A 19,005-nucleotide genomic window follows, 5' to 3' on the forward strand; every position below is an offset into this window, starting at 1 on the left:
TAGAGTAGGCAAATATTCTTGATATAGGGAGTTTCATATAAACCTAAGGAATTTAACCTTGCAATTCTGTTAACCTAAAAACATTATCCTAAGTTATGATAATCATCAATTTTGGACTATAACCTGTTGGGAAGCAGAATTTTAATATAGTAATTATAAAAAAAGTTTATCATCCTGGTGACACTCAGGCTTTTTTATTACCCACTAGTTATAATTAATTACCAAGTCTTCATTTCCACACTCCTTAACAAGGTAACTCCTTTTCCGAGACCAGAAATCTGTGTCACAGTGGCCCTCTGCTCTTGGTCGCATGGACAGGCACCAGTCCCATGAGAATCGGAGGAGACTTGGATTCCACACCACAGGACCACTGCATCTGAACTGTCTCAAGTCTGCATATTCCCACAGTGCCTCAATCTTCCTCTCTTTCACTGTTTGCTGGCCAGATATAAATTTAAACTTTAAATATTTTCGCTTCTTTGGTCAGGACAGAGTAATAGAATGAGCTCAGAATTTCAGCCTGTTTTTATAGCTTTAATTACTTAGATAAATTATAAATCAAATTCATTTCTTTAAAACTATTATAATACTCATCTAGACTATAAAAGTGTCACACCTACATAGCAAACAGCCAACAACTGCAGCAGTAATTATAAAGGTTAACTCCTCCCTAGCCATTTATATTTTTTATTGTTAGCTTTAAATGCCACTTTTTTTGTGACCATGCTTAACACTTTGCTGATTTTTATTTTTGAAAGACAAATTTATTGTACTTTTCATTTATGTAAATTTATCTAAGAACAACAAATAAAGATTGAACTCTAGTTAATGACCTGCATGCTAAAGTATTTCGAACAAGTGTCATATGCTCTGAAATGGCTCCAAAAAATAAGAAGGATAAATTAATGCAGGGAGAGGCTGGATAGGTTTGTGATGAAGCAGATATAATAAAATGTTTTGGTAGAATTAGGTAGTGGGTACATGGGGTGTTCACTGGAAAATTCTTCCAAACTTTAATGATGTTTGAAATTTTTTATAATAAAAATGTTATAGAAGTCACTTCATATTAAAATAATAAAAATGAACAAGTAAAATTCCTAACAATCTAGTACAAACTCACAACCAGAACTCTCAATTTTTTTTCACATTAACAGTAGAAGCACAGAAATATTTGAAGCAACTTTATTCATGGTTCCAATCTAGCCCAATTTGAATTGTTAGAGGTGTACATTTAGAAGTTTATCAGACCACCAACATCCACAGGAGTAAGAGCTGCATTTAATTAACTGATCTGACCAGGACACTGACATTTTGAAAAAGCTTCCTTCCCAAAACAGATGACTTTCATTAACATGTTCCTTTCACGCTTACACTGTCCTGGGTTGGCTCTGACCCTTACAAATGAAAGGATGTTTTCTAACACCATGCTTATATTGTTACTTAATCAAAGTTTAGTATAATGTGATATCATGATAGGTATTGATCATTTCTTCTCTTAGAGATCATTAAAAAGATGTCTTTCTTGTTCTTTTTCTTGAGAATTTTAAAAAAATATTTTGGGGGGAAAGTAAGAAAAGGGAAGAAAGAAATTAACTCAGGAATTAGAACAAATTTTTTAGAATCTTTTTTATGTTTAAGTATACCAGTCAATAGGCCTCATAGGCACAGATTATTAACCCTGAATCTGAAAAGAAAATAATCAAAATACATTATCATTGATAAAAAAGATCACAGTCAACTGTCTCCTCTTGTCTTCTCTGAAAATGGGAAGAAGGAAAAAGTGAAACCAATACCCCTCTAGTGGTGATACAGAGAGGAAGGAAAATTTTTTTTTTTTCAATTACACTTCAGCCCAACTGGTGTGGCTCAGTGTTTGAACATCAGTCCATTAACCCGGAGGTCGTGGTTCAATTCCCAGTTAGGGCACATGCCCAGGTTGCAGGTTCGATCTCCAGCGTGGGGCATGCAGTAAGCAGCCGATCAATGATTCTCATCATTGATGCTCCTCTCTCTCTCCCTCCCTCCCTCTCTCTCTCTCTCTCTCTCTCTCTCTCTCTCTCTCCCTCCCTCCCTCCCTCCCTTCTTCCCTCCCTCCCTTCTTCTCTAAAAAATCAATAAAAATATTAAAAAAATAAAAAATTACAATTTAGTCTCTATTTTCTTGGTGAAATTTTTGCCTCGATAGTTTTCACCTCATTTTTCTCCTCATTCCCAATTTCTTCTTAATATGCAAACAAAAATAAACTGCCAGACAAAAATGCAACTCACCTTACCTAGCAGGTTTGGCTCAGTTGATAGAGCATTATTGGCCTATGGACCAAAGGGTCCCTGAATTTGAAACTGGTCAGGGTGTGTACCTTGGTTGCAGGCTCCTCCCCAGCCTGGGCCTTGGTTGTAGCTCATGCAGGAGGCAACTAATCTGTGTTTCTGTCACATGGATCTTCTTCTCTGTCTTTCCCTCTCTCTTCCACTCTCCCTAAAAATCAATGGGAAAATATCCTCAGGTGAGGATTAACAAAAAATAAATAAAAAATGCAACTCACCTTCACGCCCACCCCTCAGCGTGATATCAGAGGAACAGCTTGTGAAGGATCTAGAGCCCAGAGAGTCCAAGCTTTCAAACGAATCTTCTCTCCTATGGCTGCCTGGGGGCACAGGGAACTCTCCCCGGTCAGCACACCAGATATCTCCGTACCCACTGTCCCTGCCACTTCGTTTCAGAGAGCTGGAGTCTTCAAGTGCCTAAAAAGAATATTTTAGAGAATAAATTAGCATAAAATCCCAAACTGCAGTCAGTCATTACTTTTTTGTTTGCATCACTCAAGTTGTGCTTCATTTGATAGGGGAGGCAACCTATTAATCATAAAAATCTTATTTAAAAAAATCAGAAGACAAATCTGCTTTCCCACAATAGTTGGTCCTCATGTAACACCAAAGAGATATTCATTATTATTTAATAAAGTAGTACAATCTATATAAAAGTAAGGAAGGGGAGACATTTTAATAAGAAAAGTTACTAACTAAATTTACTAAAGTCAATTATTATCTAGAGTTATCTGGCAATAAATATGAATGGGGTTAAAGAGAAAAATCAACCTGGACTTTGATATCCAAAAAAAAGATAAACTAATTAATTATAACCATCCTACATTCAGCAAATAGTTGAGGAGATATATATTAAACAAAAAAAGTACTTGAGGGGAGAATCCAAGATGGCTGCTCAGGTAGACACCTAGCCGCAGCCGCACACAACAATTTCAATAAAATACAACTAAAATATAAAATGGACATTACCCAGAACTACAGGAAAGCCGACTGACTGGAAATTCTACAACGAGAAGCAAGGAGAAAACCAGAAGGAAGCGCGGAGGAGCTGTAAAAGCCTGAGATACGGAGACACGCGGCGCGCGGAGAGGACGGAGCCGGAGAGGAGGGAGGCTGAGTGCCTGGCTAGCGTTCCCTAGCAGGAAAGAGATAAACGCTCCGACTGTGCTGGGCCTCACTTCCGACTGCTCTGAACCCCAGTTCTAGGCCAGACCCCGGGGAGCCAGGCTCATACAGAGGGAGCTGGGCTGTAAGGCGGAACCCTGGGGAAACGGCGAAAGGAGGTCCCGGCGGCGCGCACACTGCGTGCAGAAAAGGGACAGTCGGCTGTGCCGCGGGATTGCCCTGACGGGAAGGAGACAGGGGCTCCAGACTGCTCTGAACGCCACCTCCAACTCCACTGCCAACTGAACTGAACCCCAATACCGGGCTCATTGGGGGAAAGCCTAGACTGTTTGGTAGCAGGCGAAAATCGAGGGCACCTTTCTCTCAGAGGCGCTTGCAACGGAGTACTGAAGGACCCTGGGGATTACTGAGACCCAGGAACAGCATAGGGCGGGGCTGATGGAAGCCAAGGCTGTAGGCTCCACCCTGAAACCCCGCCCCATCTGTAGCTGCGAAATGCGACAACGAAATAGATCACAAACGAAAGAAATGGAGGACAAAAAGCGACTGGATATAGAGTTCAAATCTACGCTTATAGAGTTTTTCAAGAATTTCCTAGAAAAGATGGATAAGACCTATGAGGATATGAAAAGAGATCAACTAGAATTAATAAGGAATCAACAAGAAATGATAAGGGATCAACAAGAAATGATAAGGGATCAACAAGAAATGATAAGGGATCAACAAGAAATAAAGAATACATTGTCTGAAATAAAAAATAATATACAGAGTCCTAAAAACAGAATGGAAGATCGCAAGAATCAAGTCAAAGACTTGGAACATAAAGAGCCAGAAGACACTCCTCCACAGAAGCTAGAAGGCAAGAGAATCCAGAAAATTGAAGATGATGTAAGAAACCTCTGGGACAACTTCAAGCGAACCAACATCAGAATTATGAGGGTCCCAGAAGATGAGAGAGAGCAAGATATGAAAAACATACTGAAAGAAATAGTGACAGAAAACTTCCCCCACCTGGTGAAAGAATTAGACTTATAAGTCCAGGAAGCGCACAGAACTCCAAACAAAAGGAATCCAAAGAGGACCACACCAAGACAAATCATAATTAAAATTCCAAGAGCAAAAGACAAAGAGAGAATATTAAAAGAAGCAAGAGCAAAGCAGGTAGTTACCTATAAAGGAGCACCTATACGATTGTCAGCTGATTTCTCAACAGAAACCATGCAGGCCAGGCGGGAATGGCAAGAAATATTCAAGGTGATGAATAGTAAGAACCTACAGCCAAAGATAATCTATCCAGCAAAGCTATCGCTCAGAATCGAAGGTCAGATAAAGAGCTTCACTAGTAAAAAAAAAGCTAAAGGAGTTCATCACCACCAAACCAAAATTATATGAATTGCTGAAGGGGGTTCTTTCAGAAGAGAAAGTAAATAAAGATAAAAATTATGAACAACAAATACGTAACTATCAACAGGTGAATCTAAAAACCAAGGAAATTTTTTAAAAAATCTGATGAACAATATTAACTGTTGAATATAATAGAATCAGAGGTATGGAAGGGGAGTGAACTGACGATTCTTGGGGAAAAGGGGAGAGGGAGATGTGGGAAGAGACTGAACATAAACTGTGCACCTATGGATGAGGACAATGGGGGGTGGGGAAAGGGCAGAGGGTGGGGTGGGAACCTGGTGGAGGAGAGCAATGGTGGTGGTGGTGGGGGAAAGGAACATTTGTAATAATATGAACAATAAAAAATTTATTAAAAAATTAAAATAAAATAAAATAAAAACTGTGGCTCTCAAAAGAGAAAGAAAAAAAAAAAGTACTTGAATTTTTTAACAAAAAGTTTAAAACAGAGAGGAACAAGTACAGCAGGTATACATGTCACAGAATTTATCTATTTTCATTGATTATGAAACCTAAATCTGAACCAAGAAAAGCAGACTTGTTGGCTGACATACAAAACACTTTTCCTGAATCTAAATTAAATATTTGTTTGGCTCATGTTAGAGATGCAAATGTAAATAACTATAGGTTCATAAGTCACATAACATTTAAACAAAATCAATATTTCTAATTAGCATTTATCTATGAAAGTATATAGCAAAATACAAATGGACTTTTTAAAATTAGGATTTAAGTAAATGTAACATAGTCATGATACAGAGTAATAATTAATTAATGAGTTAATACAGAGTAATAAACTCTAAATGTTTTAATATGGTGAATGTAACTATCATTATAGTATAAGTCAGGAATGTTAGCTTCAGGTGACTTCACTAAAACAGAGATGGTTTTAGATAATGGGATATTTAGGGGTGTCGAACTCAATCAGAGAAGGGGCCAAAATCTAAAATCCAGCCTAAATCGCGGGCCGAATGGTTTACTGAACAGTCATAAACTGACAATGTCATAAACTGACAGCAGAGTGCAGTGATGACAGCGCTGTGCGGGCCACATTGCAAGGCCTGGCGGGCTGGATTTGGCCCGCGGGCCTTGTGTTTGACACATGTGGGGTATATTTATGAATTTTCTTAAGTATAATAGATATTGTGGCTATATGGAAGAATTTCCAAACACCAAAAATAAAAAATCTTATTCTTAAGACACGCATACTAAGTATTTAGGTGTGAGATATCTGCAATTTACTTTAAAATTAATAAGTAAATAAAACATAGGTGGATGAACAGATACATAAATAGATCAAGTCAATATGGGAAATTTTAATAATTGAATCAGAGGATATATATTTGTTGTACTCTAATTATGAACATATTATAAATATTCTCAACATATGAAAAAGTCGATAAAAAGAATGTTTACAATGAATAATCAGCAGCTCCCTCAGGCATACTTTTGGCTAAGGCTGGATTTGTCAATCTGTAGTTGAGTTTTTGGACAATTATTTAAAGAACTAATAAAGTCTAGTAGAACTATGTGAGATTTTTACATGCTTTGGATGCCAGACAAACGTGTTAGAATTAACATCCTGTCATGAAAATGTAAGCACCTACCTTGTACCCTATTTCCAAGCAGATGGGGAAGCTGAGCCTAATGCTGGTATCACCTAGATATATCTCATAACATGAAAAGATTAAAAATTTTAAGTAATTTTTTTTTAGTGGATTTCTGAGAGGAAGGGAGAGGGAGAGAGAGATAGAAACATCAATGATGAAAGAGAATCGTTGATCAGCTTCCTCCTGCACACCACACACTGGGGATTGAGCGTGCAACCTAGGCATGTGCCCAACCGGAATTGAACCTGGGACCCTTCCATCCACAGGCCAATGCTCTATCCACTGAGCCAAACCAGGTAGGGCTTAAGTAAATCTTTTGACCCATCAGGTTTCTTAGACACACTGGTGTAGCCATAGGGTCCTCACTACACAGCGAGATGACTTTTGACCTCATAAATGTTAGTTATAACAGGCCACCACAGTTATAAAAGAACCGGAGTCTGACCCTGGTGCCTGGTTATGTTGGACTTCACTCTGACAAGTCACCGGAGTCACCTCCAACTTACAGGGTAACTCAGGTGCAACAGCTTATCCCACGTGTTTTTTTTTAACTGATATCATGGATTGGCCATTAAGCATTATCTACTGAAGTTGGAAAGTTAGAAGAACACAATGGTTTTGATTTTTAACAAAACAGATGCCAAACAAGATTACAGATCTACATGCCTCTTATGGCTATTCCCACCCTATAATAATGGAATAAAACCACAGCTACAGTTTTTAAGTATTGAAAAAAAATTTTTAATAAAAAATGTTTACCTACTCCGATTTCCCATGGTTGACAGGAAACAGCTTTAAAAGAGCATTCCCAGCACATACACTGCACCAGCCTGAGTCAGACTGCCATAAAAAGGACCAAGGGATGTTAAGAGAACACTAATACGGGGGCCAAAGTCCGATATTGTTTTTAACTGGATGTTTTCTTAGCTGAAATAGCGGAGGCAAAGTTATGATCGTGCCCAAAGCCCCCTGCACGTTCCTCCATCGTCTTACCCTCCTCCACCTCAGTGACTTATCTGCTCATCTGTCTCCAACAGCCAATTGTACTGCACAAGGAGGGATCTTTTGTCTTGTATGTTTTCCCAACACCTGCTGCAAGGCTTGCACATGATAATATCTCAAATATTACTTGAATTAACTGTTTCAAGGAGTTTGAGTAAAGTGCTATAAACTCTTTACAATTCAAAAATAATAAAAATGAGTCCTCTCAGGGTTAGAGCATTGGCCCATGCACCAAAGGGTCGCAGATTCAATTCCCAGTCAAAGAGATGTGTCTGGGTTGCAGGTTCAATCCCCAGCCCTGGTCAGCTCATGCAGGAGGCAACAATGTAATACTCTCAAATTAATGCTTCTCTCTCTCTCTCTCTCTCTCTCTTTCTCTCTCTCCACCCCTCCCTTTCTCACTCCACTTCCTTCCACTCTATCTAAAAATCAATGAAAAACATATAATATCCTTGGATGAGGATAAAAATCATCATCATTATCATCATCAAAAAGGAAGACTGAAACTTTCTAAGCTATATAATTTCATATATATACATATATATATACATACATATATATATATATATATATATATATATATATATATATATGCGCCTAAGTGACCATTATGACTGGACAACTGGCCAGTAGTTATGACAGGCACTGACCACCAGGGGGCAGACACTCAAAGCAGGAGCTACCCTCTGATGGTCAGTGTGCTCCCACAGCCAACCTCTCACAGCCCCTCCCTTCCCCAGGCTTGCCCCCATTGGCCCCGACTAGGGTGGGTTGGCTGGCCAACCTCCCTTGGCCCCTTCCCCAAGCCTTCCCTCCCCAACTGGGGTCGAAGCCAATCAACCTTCCAAGGTCCCTACCCTTGATCGGCCTGCCCCAATTAGGATAGGAGACAGCCCCGATTGGTCCAGATCTTCACCCGAATTCATGCACCGAGCCTCTAGTCTTTCTATAATGTAAATGGCTGAACTCAGGCAAAACTAAAGATTAGGGTAGATATAAGGCTTGGTAATCATTTTCATCCTGATCTACATTTCTATCTTCCATTCATGACAACTAACATTTATTACATGCTAGAGAATAATACTAAATGCCTTCTTGGTAGAGTATCACTTCATCATAAAACCTATGGAGCAACTACAATAATTAGATAGTGATATATTATTTTGACTACTTATTTTCTTCTGAACATTGCAAATTCCCCTAGACATATATCCCTAAGAGAAGTTAATTTTCCCATTATGATCTTGTAAATAAAGATTTGGCAAAACTACAGTCAGACCTGGCACCCGACTCTCCTCAAACTGTCCTTAAACAATCAAAAGCATTAAAACAAAGCATTCTAATTTTAAAAAGCCATAGCATGTTTCATGTAAAAGCATTCACTACTCCTTAGGAAACAGAAGCAGTATGTAGAATTGTGGAAATACAGAAGTATAGGCATTAGAGGTAATCCTCCATGACTAAAAAAAAAAATACTACGATTTTTTAAAAAGTGAGTAGCTTTCATACATTTTAATAACCCTGAAGAACCTTTCTACTACAGGTTGAATTCATAATGAACATAAGAAGATTTACGTATACAGAGTATCTAAGAAAGGAAACAAATGCCTATTGTCGAGTTAGCTAGAATTAAGAGATAAATGCCTATATCCTGGACACTGTTCTGAAATAGACTCACTTACTCCCTGGTGGTGGCATACAAAGGCAGCCAATGAGTAACAATCCTCTCTACCCATTCCAGTCTAGACCAGAGCAAAGATGGTTAGACCTCCCGCATTTGCTCTAGAGAAGGAGAAGAATGAAATGGAAGGAAAACAGAAAGGGAAGGGAGGGAAAAGGAGAAAACAGTATTAGTTATGGTAATCCTCTCATACAGATATAGTTTCCTTACCTTGGTCAGAGCTTGTCCCAAAAGATTCTCAAATGCTTTCAAATTAAGATATGGACCATTATAGTAGGGGTTACTTTGTGCTTTTCTTCCCAGCCAGTACAATGTTATCAAAACCTTGCAAAAAAAAAAAAAAATTCCATAAAACAAAAAGATCAGTCTACTTATGGCAAGTAACTGCAAAGCAGGTGAGCACTCCAGATAAAAGAGCGTATCTATCTATGGCTGAAAGTAGATTTTTCTTTTAAATTTTAAGGAAAAGAGTCATTAAAAATGTTATTCACTCTTCCTAGATTTCACAGTTAGATTCCTGGTCAGGGCACATGCCCAAGTTTGCAGGCTCCAGTCGCCATTTGGGGGCATTCATGCATTCTCTGAGCACATTCTCAGACCAAAGGCCCGATTCCAACAGGTATTCATTCATGAATTCTACTAGTACATATGAAAGGGGAGTGGGGGGTTAAATTTTTAACGCAATAAACATTTTTATAACAACAAACTTAGGAAATGGACACTTAAAGTCAATAACTCTCAGCTTTCCTAAAGGTCCTGAGCTCTTATGTTTTTAATAAGTTGTCACATCAGAAATTCTCCTAATACATGTAGGATATTATAGATATTATATAAGTCCACATTGAATAATCATCTAGAGTTTCTAAACATTCAGAGGTGTTCCTTAAAGTCTGATTTGATGGTTTCTGATTTACTCCCCTAAAAACCCTAACGTATGTTCACTGGCCTTTACCACATGATTAACATACGAGAAACCACTTTCTAAGTTTAAACTATCCTCTTACCACCATGAAGACAGACAATATGTTTTAACTGTATTTTAACATATTTAGAGTTTGTGACTGGTTGGTTTCTAGCAAAAATTTCAGATAAAAAGATAACAGAGAATATCAGATATTTCTAGATCCCACTGCCTTATTACAGAACAAGTAAAAAACCATCTATAATATTCCATTAAACATATCTTACATTTTTCACTCTCCTATCGGTCTCTTCTTGCCTGTAAAGAAAAAAGAGAAAATATCTATTAATATCTAAGAACTTTAAATTATTCATTATTAACTGAAGCTCATTTCTATGAATATTAATACCACCTGGAAGCTCAAAAACTTCAGAAAAAAATTCCTGCATTCATTGATTTCATGAAACAAGCATCAGTTTCTATTTAAAAGGTTGTATTTTCTCATTTTATTCATTACCATCTGGTTTCTAAAATGCAGTATTTGCATTTCCTGTATTTATTTTAAACAATGCTTAAACCCTATCAAAAGGGGGAAATGTGCTCATGGCAGGGGGATCAAGAAACAGAAGAAAGAAAGGCTATTTCTCACAGAGTTCTCATCTCCATCATCCACATGAGTTTTCTCACCCAAGTTCCCCAGAGCAAACTGCTAAGACTAAAACCCTGCAGATGTTGGAAGTAATGTTTAAAAAATAAATATGAGCCTAGCCAGCCTGGCTCAATGTTTGAACATTGACTTATAAACCAAGAAGTCATGGTTAGATCCCTGGTCAGGGCACATGCCCAGTTTCAGGTGCAGTCCCCAGTGGGGAGCATTCAGGAGGCAGCCAGTCGATGACTCTCTCTAATCACTGATGTGTTTCTCTCTCTCTCTCTCTCTCTCTCTCTCTCTCTCTCTCCCTTCCTCTCTGAAATCAATAATAATATATATATATTTAAAAATAGCCATGAATCTCCCCCTGAAAAGATTTTGCTCTATTACAAAAATCATGTGTTTTTTTTCCTTTACCAATAACAGGGCATGGCATTTATGGGTGAAGTTAAAAATAGGCTGATGTCACCACAATGTTGAAGAAGCAACCATATGAGTTAATTAATAAAAAAGAACTTAGGTTGCCCTAAAATAATGTGCTTTCAGCTGTTAGAGACACTTCAGCAGGATCAATGTGAGACTTTAGAGCCTGAGCTGGATGACTTCTAAGGTGGGTTTTCAGTCTAAGAGTTTATAAGGAGTAAATTTGTAAGATAAAATACATATACACACATGCTATATTTAAGACATACATAAAACACATATACCTGGTAAGACATAGGAAGACAGAAAGAAAAGAGGGGGAAAATGAGCACACACATATTTAATTTAGCTTTCAAAGACTCAATGAAATAGCTAAAACCATTCCTTTCCATAAAACGAACTTGAAATGAAATGAACCTAAGGAAAACATTACACCTCCCATCTACCCCTAAAACATCATGTCAAAAATAACATTTACAAGCTTTCACACTACTGTGAAAATAGAAATTGGTACCACTACTCTAACTTCTGGCCCACTCAGAAGTATCTCTTCAAGCTGAATATGTTCATACGCTATGTCCTAATAATTCCACTCCTAGGCATATACCCAACAGAAATGTTTACATATATTCACCTTAAGTCATATATGACAATGTTAAGTCATATATGACCCCTTATAATAAGCTGGAAGCTACACATAATTCTTTAACAGTACGATGACTAAATTGTGGAATATCCACACAATGAAATATCATATAGCAATTAGAACAAATAACCCACAATTGTATTCAACCATACGGTTCAACTTCACAAATGGGAAACGAAAGAATCCAGATACAGAGAGTATAAAGATTGTTACCAATCATTCATGCCAAGTACAAGAATAGGCAAAACAAAGACATGATGTTAGAAGTGAAGACAATGGTTACCCTGGTGGGAGAAGATGGTGCAAGTGATTAAAAATGTGGGGGTTTCTAGGACACTGATAATTTCTTGTACTTTGATCTTGAAGCTGACTACCTAAGTAAGTGTGTTCCATCTCTACCATCTGGTGCATGAAATTCATGCGTGGGGGGGAGGGTCCCCTCAGCCCAGCCTGCAACATCTCCAATAAGGGACCCCTAAGATTGGGCCAAAAATGGCAGTTGGACATCCCTCTCACAATCCAGGACTGCTGGCTCCTAACTGCTCATCTGCCTGCCTGCCTGATTGCCCCTAACTGCCCCTCCTGCCGGCCTGGCTGCTCCCAACTGCCCCCCTCTGCTGACTCCTTACTGCCCCCACTGCTGGACTGGTCACCTCTTACTGCTCCCCCCCGTTGGCCTGGTTGCCCCACACAGCCTGCTGTTCAGCCATTTGGCCATCCCTCACTAATCCCCCTGCTGGCCTGGTCGCCCCATGCAGCCTGCTGTTTGGTCATCCATCCAGTTGTTTTGGTCGTAACAGCCCCTGACTTTTTATATTATTAGGATAATAAAAGCATAATATGCCAATTAGGCCAGACAGCAGAACAACCTTCCAGACATCCTTCCACGTGACTTTCCGGATGAAGCAGGGCTATGAGGGCCAAGCCCCTTGCACAAATTTTGTGCATTGGGCCTCTAGTAACTCAATAAAGTCAATAAATAGAATTTCACAGCCCAAGTGCTCAAATCATAGTTTACTTCTTAAATAAAAAAAGGAAAGCACCTTGTAAAAATTAACATTTAATTTTGGAAGTAACAGAGGCAAAAATCACTAGAAACTAGTAATAAAAGATAGTACATAGAGTTGTGAAATATATATATATAGCTTCTTTTTTAGATTTATGACCAACATGCACACCTCAGATATTGAATTAGCCAAAGCACAAAAGAATAAGCAACACTCAATGCAAAGGATATAGTGGGCTGAAAAATCCCTACCTAATTAGAAGTGGGATGCTTTGTGTTGAACATTATAATAAGAACAACAGAGCTCTCTGGAACCCCAGACTTTCCACAGCCCTCTATAAAGGTTCTAATTCAAAACACTCATATACTATTCATTTTTTATTACAATAAAGCAATCGCTGTAAATACAAAGTATGGCCTCTTCTGTCATAAACAGGCACAATAATCAGTGAACTTGGCACTACAACCTTTCACTCTATGTTCCCTTCTAAATATGGGCATTTATAACGCGCTCTTGAACATAATGATACATAGGCCAGCCAACTTAGTGTCCTATCACTGAACTGCAGCGCCAGGAATTCAAGTAGTCAATGATTTGCTGGAGTCACGAGACGCCACTTTCTGACACACGACAAACTCATCCCGCTGCATGGAAGTCCGTAACCAGGCAGCTCCTCTGCCTGCTGGGCCAGGGCACGAGCTCAAGGCCTTTTAAATAGAAAAAAGCACAAGGGAGGAGGCTCATAACACAATACTCTCCTTGAGCCCGCCAAGTCACTGCCCAACCAGTCAGAACCAAAATTAAGGTAGCCTTATCTCCAAAGTTGGCTGCCTCCCCCATAACAAATATTTCGAGAGTTGCCTTAGCAAAAACTCGATGTTTAAGAGCAGGCCTTGGGTCTGACCTGAGTCCCACTGGCCATGTTTGTCTTGGCAATTTACTTGATTCTCAAACTTTCAGTTCCGTTCTGGAGAAACTGGCGATAATGTCCTCTGGCAGGAAATGCACACAGGTACTCAGCAGGGCCCCTACCCTCACGGCAGGTACTCCTCGGGAAGCAGTTACTATCAGTAAGCTATGTGAGGACAGAGTCCATCCTATTCACCAAGCTACCCACAAAGGCCTCCCAGCACAGCCATGTGGGACCCCAGTGTTTAAGACTGCAGCCAGTCTGCCTGACACACCCATCTCTCATCGCTCTTTATTTCTGTATTTATAACCATCTCCTGCACGCATTCATTTATTATCTCTCTTTCCTCTATCAAAATCCAAAAGAATTTCTGTGGTTTTGTTTACTAGCATATCCCAAGTGTCTTTATGACAAAGTGTCTACCACTTGGCAAGCACATAAAAATATTTTATTAAAATATCTAGTACAGCCCAGCCAGTGTGGCTCAGTGGCTGAACGTGACCAGGAGGTGACAGTTCATTCCCAATCAGGGTACATGCCCACGTTGCAGGCTCAGTCCCCAGTGTGAGATGTGCAGGAGGCAGCCAATCAATGATTCTTTCTCCTGTTTGATCTATCTATCTATCTCTCCCTTCCTCTCTGAAATCAATAAACATTTTTTTAAATAAATAAATAAATTCAAGCACAATTCATTGTACACAGAGGCTCTCAAACACTGACTGAACGCATTTATTTAACTTACAGAAATGACATTTAGCAAAAGATAGCCTGAAATAATAAAAGCCAGATAAAAGCCAGGGAGATTCCTAATAAATATTCAAATGATGTCAAAGAACAATTAAATTGAATTAGCTTATTAAAATATACCACAAAAAATAAAAAATATCCAATTTTGATTCAAATTATATGGAGATTCACAATTGGGTTTCTTTTTAAGCTACTATCTTGAAAATCGCAATAAAATGAATTCTTTATAATCATACATCAGTGACCCAGAAAAGGCACAGATTCAAAAACAAAGACCAACTTCAAAACACTGAGTGCAAAGATTAACTGCTAGTCTCTATAATAAAAACACTTTCCAGCATCCTAGCTGGTGTGGCTCAGTGGTTGATCATGTATCTATGAATTAGGAGGTCACAATTCAATTCCCAGTCAAGGCACATGCCAGGCTGTGGGCTGGATCCCTAGTAAAGGACAAGCAGGAAGCAGCCAATCAATGATTCTCTGTCATCATTGATGTTCCTATCCCTCTCCCTCTTCCTTCCTCTCTGAAATCAATTTTAAAAAAAAAAAAAAAGAAAGAAACACTTCCCATCAGAGTTCTGAAAAACAGAGGCCAAAGAATCCAAGCCTACCTAGAAACCCAAATCTAACATAAAAAGGTACAGAGATGAAACATTAATAGTTTGAAAAAATGACTATGATGAGTATGTTGCTAGTATTCCCTGCATATCACACACTAATTTTTTAAAATTACAGTTGACATTCAATATTATTTTATATTAGTTTTAGGTATACAGGAAAGTGGTTAGACAACCATATAATTTACAAAGCAATCTCCCAATATTTCAATTACCGACCTAGCACCATACATAATTATTACAATATTACTGACTATATTCCCTATGCTATACTTTACATACACTAATTTTTAAATATTGTATTTGATATTCAAGAAATACCAAGTATAACATAAATATAATCTTCCACTCTGTTAATGGAATAGCTCCGGTAATTTCTTCCCTACCTGACAAGCCTGGGAGACATATATGCCCATTACAGACCTCAGATCTCTGTCACAGGTCAGGAATAGCCACTAACTCTCAAGTGGGCCCATCAGTAAGCACATCCATCTGTCACCATCTTATCCTAACAGCTGTCAGGTATACTTACAGCCACAAAGCTCTGGGTCTGATCCCTTCTGTAGTCAAAGCTATTTTAGAATACGAGTACAAAATATTAATGAAGAAGAACCATGGCCAACCAAAAGGCCAGGGAAACAGAATCCATGTGGGTGCTCTGGCTCCCTGCAGGAGATCCCACGCCAGGCCCTCCCCTGAGATGACTGCGTGGCTAAGAGAGCAGGCTCTGGGGTCAGTCTTCCTGGGTGTGAATTCTGGATCCACTCTGATTAGCTGTGAGAACTTGCTCATTTTTTTTTTTAACTCTGTGTCTCCATACTATCACCTGGAAACAGCATACCGATCTCACTGGGCTTACATCAGAAGTTTAAAACGTGCCTAACCCAGGCAGATCAAATAAAGGAGATGTTTCAAGACTATCCTCCAATTCCCCATCTCAGCCAACAGTATGGAGGAAGGGAAGTAGCCAGGAGACAGCCAAGTTTCCCAGCACGGAGAATTCCCCCCAGGAAAGACATTTCTGTGAAGCACAACTGATAATTCATATTATGCTTTCCTTGCCCTCTTGCTATGCAAGACTATGAACAAGATATAATTTCTAGAATAAGGGCAAACAAAAGACAAGGCAAACTGGGGTGATATTTCTGTCGTTGGCCAAACATCCATGTTAATACCAACCCAGCCCTCCTCACCAACTCTTTGTCTACCAGGGACTGCTCCTTGGCCAACACCCTACATTTTCCAAAAGCTCAAAATCTGGGAGGGGGAATAATATGCATACTAGTACATTGCCAACATCTATCTCCTTCATATCTGAGAGCATGGTTTGAGAACAAAGTATTAAAGGATGGGATTATAGCTTCATTATAGTTTTGGACAGCCAGTGTGTTCTAGGGCCTCATCAAAATATTTCCCAATACCTTCTGTTTATCGAAGAACTAAGCCAGGGCCCACACGCATGTACCCACAACAGACATTCCTAGAGTCTCCTCTGGTGGACTGCAAAGAGCTGAAACCATACCTGACTCATGGTTACAACCCAGAATTCCACCACAGGTCTGGCTAAGGCAGCAAAACATCCAGATGTTCCTGAACAAGCTGCCTCCAGCCACTCATGGAGCTAGTCCAGCCAGCAAGGACAGGGAAAGATGGAGGCTATTTCCCAAAAAATAAGATAAAGCCTCATGGAGTTTGAAACCCAATCCTATTTCTCTTTTTATGTTCCTCTCCCATACTTGACATACCATTTTTTTCTTCAAAGTACCAATCTCCTCATCTGCAACCCTGCAGGGTCCAGTCTCCTCATGTTCTGCCCTAATATCATAATTTAAAAAAGAAAGCCTCTTTCCTTCTCAAATCCCAACTCCCAACTTGTCCAATCCAACTTCTGTAGAGGTCAAACACAATTATCTTATCAAACCACCATTTGAGGAAACATATGATTAAAAATTCATGCTGGAATTTCTGAGAGAGGAGAAGTATTTTTGCTCCAGGTATGCCCCTCTGGCTAACAAGGAATCTGGAATGCTACAAGGGATCCCAGTATAGCTTCCTACTCCACTCAGTCTCCTCCCTGCCCACACATAGTCATCCTTTTTTCTACCCCTACTTCTACAGTCCCTAGAGTCCTTATGTCTTGACCCAGAATAAGCCTCTATCTTTATTCCTCAGAAAAAAAATACAAGCAATTCACTGGGTGATTATGTCCCCAGGCATCCACTTCCTGAAACTACTTCCCAGAGCAAAGGGTGGATTCTTCCTTCCTAAGGACCCACCCCTTCTATAGTTACCAGTTCTACCCTGCCCGGCCCTTCCCTGCCGGCCCTGCCCTGGGTAGCAACTAGCTGAACTGAATGTTGCCTCTTGGGAAATGAGGTTGATGTTAGAGAAGTTGGGCTCACACGTTACTTGGTCCTTCTCCAAGCCACAAAATAACTTCTACCCTCCAGTTGTTCCTTATGAGGTCTGGCCATCTGTTCACAGTTTTAAAAATTTTTTTGAAGAAATGGTGTCCTGAGTCATGATTTCATAACCTGTCAGAGGTGTATGTGGTAAGGGTGGAGGTATATATGTGGCAGAGGGAGACCATTCAAAGCCAATGTCCTCCTCATGACAGCAGCGGCATCATTTGTACAAATGAAACAAGACAGGCTGCCTCCACATGGGCAGAAAGGAGGAATTCTAAGCAACTGGAAGATACCAAGCGAATTTTTTAAAAAAACTGTGTGAAAATGTCTAACACTACTTTTACTGTCTCTGAGAAAAAGGCCTGCTTTCATTCCAAATGCAGAAATCAAAGAAGGATATTAGGAATATATTAGGAAATGCCTCCTTTTTCTATTAACATACGTTCTATTTTTCTAATAACGAAGCTCATCTATTGCATTATTTAAAATAGAACAAATACTACCACTTTTTTTTTTTCTAATGACTATCAAATAAAAGAAAGAAGAGATCTGTGAATAAAAGCTAAAGAGGAATTATTACAAAACTGAAGTGAATCCTTCCTTCTTGCAAAAAGCAAAATACATTTAAATAAAAAGGAAACTCTTCCTTTCCTCCCACCTCCAACCCTAAAAATGAAACTCTATTCCAATTGACCATCTTCCAGTCATGTTAGACATATGTGACTCGTGGATTGTGATCTGCTTTTGTTACCTGATTGTGGAAACTGTAAAAAATAAAAATAAAAAATGACTCTTGAGAAAATAACACCACATCTGGAGGTAATCACTGACCACAAGTAGATAAACGTGATGATTCCTGTGCTTAATTATTGGAAATTCAACAGTGCTTTTGCCTCGCAACGCACACAATGCTTATTCCAAACATGACAAATGAGTAACTACCCTCATGTTAAAAATAATCTGTCATTAAATTTCACACCCCTCCCACACATGACTAAAAATAGTTGTTTCTCTTAAAGAGAAAGGGAACAAGCGCAGGCATTCCACGGCCGTGGCACACAGTCCCACTTCAACAATGAAGAAGAGTGCTGTTGTGGGAGCTGAAGGATGGGCTTTATTTCTAACTCCACCAGGCCCTTTTGTACTTTGTGCAAAATGTTCGCTATTCCATAAAGCTGATTTTGCAATTGAGACTCACACCTCTATGTCCCCTGTGAGACTGCAACCCAGAAACAGACACTGAATACGGAATTTAGCATCCGTTATATGCTGTGTACTACCGACCAGATGTGTTGGAGAGAGGCTGCAGGGGATGTCAATGATAGACCTACCCAGAATTCTCCTTCTCTGGGTAACAGTGCTAGGGAACAGCAGCACTGGAAATAGTGGGTTTGGGTTCCAGACATTTTAAGTTTGAGACACTTAACAAAGTGGGAAGGTGAAATAATTGATCATTAGATATACAAAGTAAGATGTTCAAGCTAGAGATCTAGATGGAGATATAAGCTACGCCAGTGATTTTCAACCTTTTCCATCTCGTGGCACAC

The 19,005-nt window shown here is 39.3% G+C and overlaps 1 protein-coding gene across 21 annotated transcripts in view; it reads right to left on the bottom strand.

Moving 5' to 3' along the window:
- The window catches only part of LMO7 (LIM domain 7), a 202,932-nt gene that overhangs the window by 53,720 nt on the left and 130,207 nt on the right, over positions 1-19,005 (bottom strand). For all 21 annotated transcript variants that reach the window (XM_084876464.1, XM_084876462.1, XM_084876461.1 and 18 more), the window contains 3 exons: positions 10,336-10,366; positions 9,358-9,471; positions 2,544-2,742 (listed from right to left, as the gene is read on the bottom strand). In XM_084876464.1, coding sequence (XP_084732590.1) covers positions 2,544-2,742; positions 9,358-9,471; positions 10,336-10,366 — 344 coding nt within the window. The remainder of the gene's footprint in view (positions 1-2,543; positions 2,743-9,357; positions 9,472-10,335; positions 10,367-19,005) is intronic.

The sequence above is a fragment of the Pipistrellus hanaki genome (assembly GCF_964339955.1).
Source record: "Pipistrellus hanaki genome assembly, chromosome: 3".
In the NCBI taxonomy this organism is placed as follows: Eukaryota; Metazoa; Chordata; class Mammalia; order Chiroptera; family Vespertilionidae; genus Pipistrellus; species Pipistrellus hanaki.